The 13673-nt window shown below is 38.8% G+C and overlaps 1 protein-coding gene across 5 annotated transcripts in view; it reads right to left on the bottom strand.

Moving 5' to 3' along the window:
* Positions 1-13673, bottom strand: part of SLC38A6 (solute carrier family 38 member 6) — a 55077-nt gene that overhangs the window by 31359 nt on the left and 10045 nt on the right. For all 5 annotated transcript variants that reach the window (XM_056346969.1, XM_056346966.1, XM_056346968.1 and 2 more), the window contains exons 2-5: positions 13146-13267; positions 12313-12386; positions 8029-8081; positions 5032-5071 (exon numbers count right to left, since the gene is read on the bottom strand). In XM_056346969.1, the coding sequence (XP_056202944.1) occupies positions 5032-5071; positions 8029-8081; positions 12313-12386; positions 13146-13219 (241 nt within the window). In that variant the 5' untranslated portion in view covers positions 13220-13267. The remainder of the gene's footprint in view (positions 1-5031; positions 5072-8028; positions 8082-12312; positions 12387-13145; positions 13268-13673) is intronic.

Here is a 13673-nt window from a genome sequence, read left to right as displayed (position 1 = left end):
ACAGCACTTACAAGTCCTGGCTCACACAAAGCACGGATATACCCTGCTCCCCGAACCCCCAAGCAAATTCATAGGTTAAATATGTCATCGTTTACCTCACAGGAAAAAAAAAAAGGGGGGGGGGGGGCCGCGGAGCCCCGCAGGCAGGCGAGGCTGGAGGCAGCCGTGCGAGGCCGGGCCAGGCCAGCAGATGGTGTTGCGGCAGCGCGGCCGCCCCGGGCCGGCTTCGGCACGCTGGAAAATACACCCACCAGCCCCACGGTGCAGATTCAGCGCGTCCTACGGTAATAGCAAGGCTTTGTGTATTGCCCCTCACCTTGACTGTGTCAACTCGCCGTAAAATTCAGCTCCAGGACGGAATCTCCCCTCAGAACTAATCCTGTAACTTCGATTTACTGCCTATGGCACTCCAAGGATGAGCAGAGCTCCCCATCTCTTATCCTCATCCCTTATTCTTGCAAAAAAGAAAATTGTGTGCCTCTGAGGGCATGTTACTTGCAGAATACTGAAACAAAATCTGCAAGCACCCATTCCAGAAACTGCACTTAATTTAACTGTATTTATACTAGAAAGCAAGTAATTCTTCAGATAGCTGCCTGGAAAGCTCAGTTCCAACGAGTGACTGCAACAGCGACTTGGGTACAGGCCAGGCCAGGCGCTCCTACAGCCCTGCAGCACCAGAACTCCCCTGGGAATCTCGGCCTCGTGGAAAGAAACCGGGAAAAAACACCACGCACACCCAGAGCACCTATGCTATGTGGCAGTACTGCAGGTTCCCCTGCTGCACCCGCTGCTAATAAATTTTAAATAATTACACTCATGTTCTCAGCAGTTTCGATGTATGTTTCGGTGGCACACAGCTACCGGCCCCCCCTGCCCCCAGACCCGTATGTCCCTGCAGCAGTGACCTTCAGCTGATATCAGCCCGCAGCCCAGAGAAGCACGCCGTAAAACTCCCCGCATGCTTCCCACTCGACCTCAATGCTGAACATTTGTTAGTGTTGGCACCAGGCGGAGAGCTGCTCTTGTGCAATACTTTATTGTGTTTGTCTCCGTTTTTCCACCAGCCTGGCGAAAATAATTCCTTCTCTAACTTCATTACATACACTTTAAGATTCCTACCAATTTTCTCTTGGACACACTGCTGGGGGCTGACCTCTTCCAGTCACAATCCACAGAGAGGACAATTCCAAGAGGAGACATTCCGGGTCTTCCTTTCCCCACCCCCCTTCGCAAAGCATCTAGGAAGCTCCCAGAACTTCCCTGGCAGAAGAGGGGGAAGGGTTGCATGACGCTGAGCCACGGCTTTGGCCCACTGTGCCTCATCCATCACTTCCTAGAAGCACAACACTATTAAAACAATAGCGGGACTCCGTCCAACTCCAGTCGCTCCTGGGAAGGATTACATAAAGAGCCAGCGGAGCCATGGAACCGTGTTTTTGACAGAAGCCCCCCTCACTCCTTCTACACCTCCAGGCATACAGCTTCCCCAAGGACCCCCCTCTCTGAGGGCACAGGACAAGATCTGAAATCCTTCAAGATCATTTTCTGCACAGCGGGAAGACACGGGCCTTGGGCAGATCACTCAAACAGAAGGGCTGAAAGGAAAGGGTCAGGAGGAGAGGACGAACAAAGGGACTGCCTGTAGCACGGAATTTGACAGCTTCTAGGATCTGCTTTGCAACCCCACAGACAGACGAACTCCCTCTTTCAAGAACAAGGCAGTCCACATGGAAACTCATCACCAGTTCTTTAGATTAAAGGGCTGCTGGACTGGACCAAAATACTGACAAATGGAACAATACAAAAATGAGTAGCACTGGCCATCCCATTCAACCTTTTGGTTTCGCTTTATTAACAAATACCTATATTGCAAGAACAAGTACATATCAATGTAAGGAAAGCCAGACAAATATTCTCAGTTCAATCCCTCTAAGCTAAGAATTTGTGTATGTTCCATTAAGTCTTTAAGTCACAGTATTTAAGATTACCTTAATTTACATTTGGATATTGCGAAGTTAATGCATTATCCTGATGCATCCTTAGTTAATCCTTGGTACTTAAATGGATTTTAGTATTTGATTTGTGTTACCTTACATTTACGTAACACGAAGTGTTTCAAAAGACTATTAAAATTCTGCAAGGAAGTTGAATGCTCCTGTTAAAGATACATGTTAAAACTGCAAGCAATGTACTTGAAATTTACTTTTTTTAACCTTCCAAATTCCACATTTGACCAACCAGTGCTTTCCAGTAGCTGTACAAAAATCCTTTTTTATTTGGGTAGCCTGCTAGTAGAAAAATCAGCTCTCCTACCTACACAAATCTGTAAGTGTATGCAATTAGGATGTCAAATTCAAATTTGCACTGCTTTTTTAAAGAGGAAGCTTGAAAAGATGACAAATTGGAATGCGTAACTGTATTACAGCGCTCTCTCCACGACAAATGAATGTAAATCACTTCCACACTTAAATTATTTTTAGAAGTGATCAGACCAACCTTTAAAAAAGCCCAGACTAGATGCAGATAGTGACAATAACCCTAGTGAAGTTGCTTATTTTAATCACAAAACATCACTCATTATCTCATGCTCTCCAATCACTTTTGAAATAAGATACCATATGATGCAATGTACCAAGGTCTAATGATGGAGGAGGTAACAGAAAACAATTTTATTTTTAGCCTTACTCTGAAATTAAAGGCGTTGACAGAGTCTGGACGTCTGCCCAACAGGCAGGGTGCTCTAGTTCCTTCAAATGGAGGAGAAAAAACAAAAAGAGGGGAACACCTACCGAAGTGCACTAAGGGCAGAACCGAAATTTTACACTTCATTCCAGCATGGCTCCCATTCAGGACAAACCATGCTCCACAGTTTCATGACTCCCAATTAAAATCTGCTGAAGGACCAGAAAGGCAAGAAAAATTCCTTTCTAAGCATTTCTTCAAAAGTCAAGGCTCTGTGAAAGGTGAAGAGAACTCTTTATCCCTACATTTTTTTAAGAGCCCCTTAGCCTGCAGCATAGTCATCTTCAGAGACAATTCCTGACCCAGTGCTGCTCTGCTGACTTGAGCCGCAGCATCCCAAGATTCTGCCAAAGGCAGTTGTTAAGGAGAAAAATAACACAGCTGGGAGCTCTGCTCCCAAACAGAAAGCTAAATACTAAACAGAAGCTGTGATAGCTCCTTGCAATGACAGCACAATACATCTTCCATATGGGGAGAAGGTGCCAAGGAGGCCAGACTTGCAACCCATGTTTCCACAGATCACCCCCCCTCACAGACCAGGGCACATTTAGGCACTACTAACACCAAATTGGAGAAGGAAAGTCAGCTTTCTCTCTTCAGTGCATTTGAAACGAAGTCATCCTTGCAAGTGACCATACCAGGTGCATGAAGCATCTCAATGGAAGATACTGCCCTTGGAACCAGAAGCACCAAAAAAGTTTGGAAAGCTCCCATCTAAATGAAGCCACTGAAAATACTTGAAACAATTGTTTCAACTGCCAAAACCAAACTTTGCAACTAGTTAAAGGGAACACCACTGGTTGGCAAACCAGGCCCAACTTGTCAGCAAAGAAGGCCACTGCTGAAGACAGAGTAAGTAGTTTGATAATACCCAGCAGACACTAGTTTCAGGATCTAGAGTTACTGAGCTGAATTTTATTAAAAATGACACAGAGAAGGTTATGAACTGCTATGAGGAAGAAATGAGAGTCATATTTCCTTTGACCACACAGTCTTGTATGTGATCCCAGAGCCTCCAGAACCTGTACTGTGTATCCCTTCTTCTCTAGCACTGTTTATTTAGAGGTCCACTCAAACGGGAAAGGAAATTAAAAAATTTGTTCATTGCTACAGAACATACTCTAAAACCTGTATGAATAAATAATCCTTAATCTTGGAATATGTTCACTCTTGCCTGAAATTAATGCTTGGGGTTTTATAGCAATTTCAGTTAGACAGTTTTTATTATTGGAGCTTTTAATATAAGAAAAGATTCCAATTTTATCATAAAAGCAGTTATTTGGTCTAGTTCTAGGTCTCTGCATAGTGACAAAAAACAACAATCACTGAATTGTATGGACTTGACAGATAATGCTAAAGGTAAGAACAGCAGTGCTGGAACACCATTTGCTTCTGTCAGCATATGCGCACATGTGTATCTTCTTGGGGGTAGGGGACAAAGGAGGGAGCTTTCACCTCATTCCCTCATCTAAAAGAAAGTATCCAAAACATTTACAGTCGGAAAAAAATACTAGTGTTTAACAGAACACTTTTACGTTCAGACAATTAATTTCTAAGGGCACTAGTACTTGGTAGCTGTCAAATATGAGAACATACCCAAGATAGTTTAAATGCTTCGGCAATTTTTTAAATATAAAGACAGCTAGTGTTATTTTATTATACCTGTATCTCGTAGGTCATGCACCAAGGAAGACAAAATAAGAATAATGTAACTGGACATCCCAGTATATGACAACACAGATTATCAGCCCACGTGATGAAAGTTAGCAAACTAAACAACACCCAACACCATTCACCCTACCCCCCACGCAAAAAACAAGATACTGAACTAATAAAAAAAAGCTACCATTAATAAAAAACATATGAAACTTCATGGCTAAGTCAACGTTCAGTTGTTACACAAATCACTAAAATGCATAAGCAAGTTCCAACACCAAAACCCAAAACATATGATATGATAAAAGGTAGCTACCAGATGCAAACATAGAGAACAGTGGCGAGATCATGCTTCCTCAGCCCCTTCCCATTCCCACAGCTACAATGGCTGTGCTCCACATCCTGTGATGCCGTATCAGACGTACAATTCAACACCCCCAAGTCCCCCCATCTAACCCACAACTACAGCACTTTTGCTTAGCATGATCACATAAGCTTTTTCTTTATGCTTTCCGTCCTTTTAATCAGTCTCAAGAACGCTTTAATTACTGCCTTTTGTGTTTGTGGAGCTTTGTAGACTGCAGAGGTTATACTCCACTTGGTTAATATTGAGCATATGAAGTTTCTTACCTCCAATATTCTGGATAATTATTGTAGTTGCAACAAGGACCTATAAAAAAAAATTGATTTCTTTAGAAAGAGTAAGGATAACTAAAATCGTATGCCTATAGCAGTCATAAAACATATGTATTATCTTAAACAGACCAGATGTAGAAGCAATAACCAGTACTGAAAGGAAGGACATCTCTTTAGTGAAGAGTTTAACACATGGAAACCAACGCAATCTCAGATGAATATAAAAGCAAAAAATCTCCCTGAAAATACCACATTTTCATTCTAAGATGACAAGGTAAGTTGAAATGAAGCCTGTTCTGCAAAGGGTGAGGTTTTTTCAAAAAAAAAAAAAAAATCACTGAAATACGTAAGCGCATTCTAACTGGCATCAGGTGAGCACAAAGGAAAACAATTATGTATCTCTGAAAAGACAGACAGCAGAGATTTGTACAAGCTACTTCCTCACTCCAAAAACCTGAGTATTTTTAACTGTCATGAATGTCATTATTCTTTTAAACTTGCAATTTAGATAGACCTTTCTTTAGTATCTGTGATTATTCATACTCGACTGATACGGAAGTAGAAATGACCACAGGCTATTCAAATATTTAAGCAAATCCAAAGAATTAACTTCCAACTGGAAAATCCTACAAGTGTCTAAAGTTTACCCAGTGTTTTCAGTTCAGTTCTTAAATAATATAACCATCTAGTACAGTTTTTCTTTTCACCCGCTGCAGCTCTTGATGTAGCAGGACCTGTCTACATGACTGCTACCATTAAGTCAACTTGGAAAAAATTAAGCCACAGTTAAGAGAAGAAAAACAGATTTGTACTTTCGAATAAAATCTGAAACCAGAGTTGCCATTTTTCCAATTGATGAGCTAGAAATTCATATCAGGTTTTAAACAAACTCAAAGTCAGTTTAAAAGTCACCAAGGGAAGGGGGGGGGGGGGGGGGTGAGAAAAGAAGAAAAAAATACGGTATCTTTGAGTTTGCCATAGATGGAAATAAATACTTCATGCCTTTGAAAAGGGAGAATAAGCAATCTTCCAATATCAGAAAATCTCCAATCTCACAAATCTCAGAAAAAAACATGTTTGACAGGAAATCACCATAAGGTTGAATAACTGCTCTACTTCGAGAGCAGTTAACCAGCAGTTTACTGTCAGCCTAAGATGCCAGCTCAAGCAAGGTAGTACTACTATAAAAGCAAAGGAAAAAAAAAGCCATGTCTGCCTGACTGAAGTGCGGTGCTTTCAGGACAGGATTAGAATTCAGAACGGTTGTGGTAAACTACTGAAGTCTAAAAACCAACAATATCAGTTAAAAGCAATGCATATAGGAAGTATTCCTATGGATCTAAAATACAGGACCTAGGAGTTACGAGATTGCAAAATAGAGAAAATAGTTTCAGATAACACAATCAGCAGCACAAAGCACCCACAGAAACAGCAAATCTTGCTTTGGGACATGGTGCAGGCCATTTTCTACCTAAAATATAGGTAATAATTACATTTCTTGTCATGGTCGAGTTCTCAGCCAGCTTACTGTGCTCCATTTTGCAGGCAAGGTTTAAGAAAGGTGTATAAATATCAAATGTACTTCAAGAGAGAAAGGTAAGTGTTCCAAAAAACGTCAGCTCATCAGGAAAACTTGGTGAACTTTGGTTAATTGTTTTATAAAAACAACAGCTTCCTAACCTAGAAATATTCCAGTGCTCTCCATGCACACTGAAATTAAAAGACCAGATGATTTTTAGCCCAAATTATTTAAACTGAAAATTATGAAAAAGTTTGAGGGGGAATAAAAAAAATTACTGATGTTGACTACATAATGAAGCTGTGAAATCTCCTTCATTTAAGCTTTTCAATAACAGATTAGACAAAGATCTGCCAAGAATGGGTTACGTATGTTTAGCCCTGCTTCAGAGCAAAGGCAGACTAAATCACATTTAATATCTCCTTAAGATCTACATTTCTATGACTTCTGCATCTAATGGCTTGTGGTTAATGCGTACAGAACAGCTCCTGCAAACAATAATTTTATTTCATACCTTACTAATATCAAGGTTTATTATCTCTTGAGGTTGATCACATCTTAACTTTGATCGATAAATATTGATCCTCACAGACTACTCTCGTATCTGCTTATTAATGCAAATGGAATTCTTACAAACACCCAATAGCTCAGATTTAATTCTCAGTGACATTATAACAGAAGAAATTAGACTCTAGTCTATTAACCAGAACTGATTTTTTTTAAAAAAAAGGGTACGTTGTTTCAGTAAACCATTAAAACCGCACTTCTGTGTGGTAAAATCTGCTTTTAGTATCGTACACAGAACACAGAACACAGAAGTTATAATATTAAATGTGGAGTATTCACAAGTAGTATTTCCTGTGCACCCAGTATTACAGGACAACATTATCTATTAGGAAAAAAAAAAAGATTCAGTACACACTACTAAAAAGGCAAGGCTTACGTTTTGGTTAGTCTTATACCAAGAATGGCTAGTTCACTGGTGGGTTTTTTCCTTTGTTTTGCATCACGACGTAACACAACAACTAAGGAACGTTCATCTGAACAGTTTATTAAACAGAACAAAAAAATTAACATGCATATAAACAGACTCTCATTTGTTCCTATTGTGGAAACTACCTAAAAGACAAACACTTATCTTAGATCTCTGTTAAATGCTAGAACACCAACAGTAAAACTTGCCTTTCTCTGAACAGTTTACAGCAGAAGTACGACAGGACTCTTAACAAACCTGAAACAGATCGCTGAGCCGACTTGACAACAATGCCAGTGAACATGTATTTGTACATAACACTAAAAAAAATGAACACACTGACAGGAAAGTATCACAAAATCTTGCATTTAAGGAACATCTACTTTACAGTTAATTAAAGTTTAGGCTTCCACAGACTAGACACACTAACTGAAACGTAACAGATGTTATGTCAGAAGCATGAGATCAAGAAGAAAAACACACGGTCAAAAATACTCACCTTTCCAGTTGATCCAAATGCAAACAGGCCAAGGTCTTCATAAGAAGTGACAGCTGTTAGTAAGAACAATAAAAAAAAACCCCAAAACAGAAAAAAGCTGAAATATTTATACCTTTATACCTTTAAAATCACTTGAAAGCTCTAGCTTTGCCTTTTTTCCCTTTTTAAATGAACATAATTCAGGACAGAATTTAAAAAAAAAAGGAGTATTTTATAGTATTTTTTATTTACAAAATAGCTTTTATATACACCTGTACTTCTGCTACAAAATACAGATATATGCTCAACCATTCAGAAACGCTCCAGAAACTCAATTTTAATATTAAAAATAGTAGTATTTTTTTTAATAATAATACATTAATGGCAAATTGCCTTCTCCCAAAGATTTTTCCAAGTAATATTATAGATGAAGAATTCTGAAGTAGCTTCAACGATTTAGTATCAGATATCCCCACATTTAATTTGTGAAGAGAATACACTTCTTTTTTTAATGAAGATAAAAGAATCCATTTTCATCTTTCTATGAATATATACATCAATCACCATCTTACCAGCAGTTAAAAATTCAGCACTATTTATTTTCAAGACAGCTGAAGGTAAACTCCTTCCTGGGATGAAATCTGTTATTAAAAAAACCCAAAACCAAAACACACTCAAGCAAAACAAAACAAAAATCCTGCCCTTACCTGCACCTGACTTACATAATCACATTAAAATAGCCTGTGGTTTCCTGTATGCTTTTGTTGAGTTTTAGATGAAGCTCACTTCTAATATTGCTGGTAATTCAAACCAATCCCTTCTCATAAAGAAGGAAGTCATATTAAAGTCTTTCATTGTTGCTCTGTATTTTGTTATTAGAAACTCAAGCAATATCAAAAAGATTAAAGTTTTCTGAGAAATACCACTCACTTTCTCCATATATAATAAAACGGTCTGCAGTTGTAAATGCCTCAAAGGGCAAAAACAATCTCAAAACCCACGTAATTTTATTGTCACACCGCTTGCTTTCTCTTCCTTGGTTCTACTTGGTGCACTACTGGTTCGACTCCTGTCACATCTTAATTTAGGGCCCAGCCCTGCGATTTGAGCTGCTGGGGGCAGACCTTCACACCTGAGTGAAGTCCCACTGAAGTAAATGGAAGGACACATGGGAGACAGGCGATTTATAGAGATCAAATGACAGGACTGGAGCCTCTGACTGCCAACTGCCCAAGCTCAGGCAGTTTTATTTCACTAAAGTTCTGCACACAATCAGATCAATATTCCAGGGGGGGGCGGGAAGGAAAAAAATAAAAAAATCCCCCACATTTCCATTACATTTTTTATATGATCTTCTCAAGGGCAATGTTTCCTGTTCTGCTCTACTAGGGACATCAATATGCTGTAACAACATCAGCTCTCGGCATAAACCTGGATTAATCTCTTACAACTGCTATTACACTGACACAAGTTATATACAGATATAATTAAAACCAGCAGTAAATCTTACTAGATTTTACCCTGTATTTTTCATAGATTTCTATTTATAAAATTGTTGATCGCAAAAAAAAATAATTTTAGAAGACCATTTACAATGGCATAAAAAACCCAGAACCAAAACACAGTAAAATGTTAAACATATTTAGCAGAGTTGGTTTTACCACATGGGAACAAATACACAACACACACATATGAGGAGTTACCAACAAAGAGAACAAAACTTTCCACACAATTCCAAAACAGCAATATGAAACCTTAAGAATATTTTCTGTAGTAACTCTTGTCTCTGTAATCAATTTAGCCCTGTGAATACTGGGAAGTCCTAATACTCAAGACTACTTTTGCAATTTCAAGAATATATAGAAGAAAATACTAAGAACAATTGATATAAAGATAAGTTCTGCCTGTGGTTTGATTTCTGTTACATTATTAACATTAAATGGAAATCATCCGTTTAAATGCAAAATGAAATTGGCAAGTATAGTAGGAGCAATACTTATGACCAACTCATAAAATGAAAAGAAAAACAAGCCACTAAACTTCAAAGTACATCCCACATAAATTTCCAATTCCTCTGCTTTACAGAGTAAGCTTAGCCTTTTGTCAGCCTCATCTCCAAAAAAACATAGGTCGTACTAAACACCAGGAGAAAACATTGTCTAAACTAACGCAAATCTTAACACCTGACATGAGGAAATATTGTGGGGTTTTTTGCCAAGCCTTTTGGTCTACACAAATAATTTGATTTTGTCGAAGTCCAGACCAACATAATTTAAAAGTTGAAGACACTTCTTTATTTTTAAATTACAAATGAAATACCTGTGCTTAATAAATCCTGGTCTGTCTTTAGAAAGGAATATTGGAACTTTCTCTCCAGAAGGTATTTTATAGATCAGCTCTTTCCTAAGATTACTTTAATGATTTGAATACCTGAATGAGTAGTTTACAAACACTTTCACAGGTTTTTCTTCTTCTGCCTTTAAATTTTTCTAGCTCATCTTTTAATAAAATAACTAAAATTTCTTTCCAATTCATTGCCATGGATTAAGCTTAAAACTGTAACATGGTTCACAAGTGCATGTAGGTTTTATCAAGAAAAACGTTCAATTATCTGCTTTGGAAGCAAACGTACACAGACTTTACTTTGTTGAGGCACAACAGGTCATATTTCTCACTTTTAAAAGGCAACATTCCAAGGAAAAACCTGGAATTTAATTACTTCAATAATTTACAAGAATTATAGAAAATATAATCAGAGAGAAATCTTACTTTAAAAAAAAATTGAAACAGAAAGCCGTAAATCCAGCAAACATTTCTAGACATAGTTCTGGTGCTTGTACTACCTGTCAGCATTAGGCGATAACTAATTATTAACTGTAAAGTGCTGGTTTCAGACAAGAGAAATACTTAGTCCTGTCACTTCAGTGGTATTCCTTGCTGTCGGTTGTGCGTATTTTAAAAAATGCGTTCTCAAGGTGGACTGCTGCCTTTGGTCAATAACTGAGGAATGAAACCATTCCTGTATATTGGGTCTAAGTTCCTAACAACAAAACTTTTCTTACTTCTAAAAGTTTAAAACCTTAGTTTTCCCCTCTCAATAGCAGTTCTTTTGCAAGGATCTCTTTGATTGTTATTCAGCCAGATAACAACATAATACCACTTAGTGTCTATGCAATACAGAACTTTTCAGCTTCAAATAACAGGCAAACAAAGATCAAATTACTTCAAGTTCCCCCTTTTTTTTGCTTCTTTACAGCTACTTATTTCAGGTTCTGGTTCCTTTATAACAAGCAGAGCTCCAAGAGGAGAAAGAAATTACCACAGACTTAGTCCCAGATCACCAAGCAGCCAACAGTATCAATCATAAAAGTAACCCTACCTCTGAAGAATATTTTTTAAGAATGTATGAAGAAGATCGCTCAACAGGTGAAGACAGGAGCAGCAGATCTAAGAAGAATCAGGAAGCAACCATCTGAGACCAAAGCTAGCTACAGAAAACAAAGCCAGTAAGGAAAGAAGTGGAAGCTTTCTCCCACCACCTTTGAAAAGAGAGGAAAACAGATGAGAGGGAAACAATAACCAGGTGACTGAAAGAGATGGAGATTTCTGGCTATAACTGGTATCTTTGTGTATGATAAGTCAAGAAAATAGTCAGTTGTTTCAGTATCAATTAAAAGAAACAAAATAAAAACATTAGCAGATTAGATTGCAGATACTAGAATCTACTGTTTGAACATTCTCAAAGCAGTGTAATTTTGAAGGACTGCAACGTGACTACTCATTCAGTGTCAAAAAAGCTGTAAACACCTACATCTATAAAGTGCCACAAGAATTACAATAATCCACTACGATTACAACACCTGAAAGGTATCCCTTTCAAACCATAAAGAAAATATGTATTACAAGTAGAAGATTCAGTGTCTGCTATTTTATTGCTATTAAGCCTTCACTGAAGGCAACCACACACACTGAAGTAGCACAGCTCAGCCAGCACCAAAATAATTTTGCTACAGAAATACAGGATCTATCTTTTTGGAAAGATGAAAGAGGCATTTTGAAAAAATTAAAGCTGAAAATCTAGAAACTGGTCAGTCTGGCACTGACTTTTCATAAGAAGTTTCCAAACTGTATTTTTAAATGGCAAATAGTAATCATTAAAAATGTTAACTATTTCAACATCAGTGAACCACACACAGCTATCTGTTTACATGCTGTTAATTATAGTAATTATACTGGGTCATGTCTTTGTGATATAGGTGAGGAAGTATTTCAGAGATCACTGTTAGTCAAGTCCTCTTCACTTACCAGTCTGGGTGCACATACTGAGCAGAAGAAATACAGAGTAAGTCGCAAGGCTGGCAACAATCAGCAGCAAGATACTAAAGAACACAAAATACTCAGTTACAGCACTTTTACAGTACCATACACAATCTATCTTTCAGAATGCTACTTTTGCAAGAAGTAAGCTACCACAAGACAATTTCCTCATTTTTATGGCTTGTATCTGCAGACTATGGTTCATATGGTCTCTGACCTTCCCAATACTTGAAGTTCCGCTTCTTCTTACATTGTTCATCAAAGCAGATTGTATACTACAGAGTAAAGGCCTGATATATGAATTACAAAGAGGATATAAACACAGGAGTTTGTATACATACACACAGACAAATATGCATCTTCTAATGAAATAAATCTAATGCTTAGAAAATGGTAAAAATAACATTTCTGATGACCTTGGCCCTGTTATCCATAGGTCAGCATGTACAACATGCAGAAGTGCAAACAAAAGCACAAGTGGATTCACATTTTTCAGTAACGCAGCCATCCTACTCTAGAAGGCCCATTACTGGAACTAAAGGAGATAGCAGTTTGGGAATGTAAATTTCAGTCTATTAGGAGTAATGGCCAAAAACTTGCCACCATGTGGCAATTTAATGCAATATCTGGGCAGTACTTACGTTAGGCCAGATTTGGATGACTAAACCAGAGAAGGAAGATCTTATTCAACAATGCTGAAAAGCACAAGTTATTTATTTCTTCCTCAGCTTTTGCACAGGAGTCTTAGTAATCAATTTTTGTTCCATTTAAAGCTACAAGCTGAGTTTAAAAATAGGTGTACGTAAAAACCAAAAACTTACCTAAACCCCATGATCCCTGTGTTGGCCATAGCATAGGATAAGCCAAGTATCCCACTTCCCATGATGGCATTCATTAAATTAAATACTGAGAAACCAAAGGAAGAACCACGACTAGGAGGATTCTGTAAAAAGGGCAGAACAAAGTACAGTTAGTGCAAGAGGTGTCTTGGTCTTTCACAGGCGGAAATTGAAGGGAGGGGGAGACAGTCAACTTTTCCTTCCCTCATTAGTAAATCTCTTTTCTCGTTCTATGCCCACGCAAGCCCTCGTGCACACACAATCACACGACGCTGCCCCGTAAGGATCTCAAGACGCCTACAACTCTGAGTACAGGGATAGCAGAGCGCAACCAGCGAGCGGCTAGATGCAAAGCTCGGAAGCAAGCAGCCCCCGGCCCTCGGAGGGGCGAGCAGCTGGGCAAATGGCAGCGATTCAGCAGTCGAGGACCGAAACGGGCCAGAAGCGGCACCAGGACCAGCTGTTCAGCTTCAGGGGCCCGGCGCTGCCCCGCGCCCCCCAGCCCCCGCC

Source organism: Falco biarmicus, chromosome 7, assembly GCF_023638135.1.
Source record: "Falco biarmicus isolate bFalBia1 chromosome 7, bFalBia1.pri, whole genome shotgun sequence".
Taxonomy (NCBI): Eukaryota; Metazoa; Chordata; class Aves; order Falconiformes; family Falconidae; genus Falco; species Falco biarmicus.
This window is presented reverse-complemented; position numbering and strand designations above follow the sequence as displayed.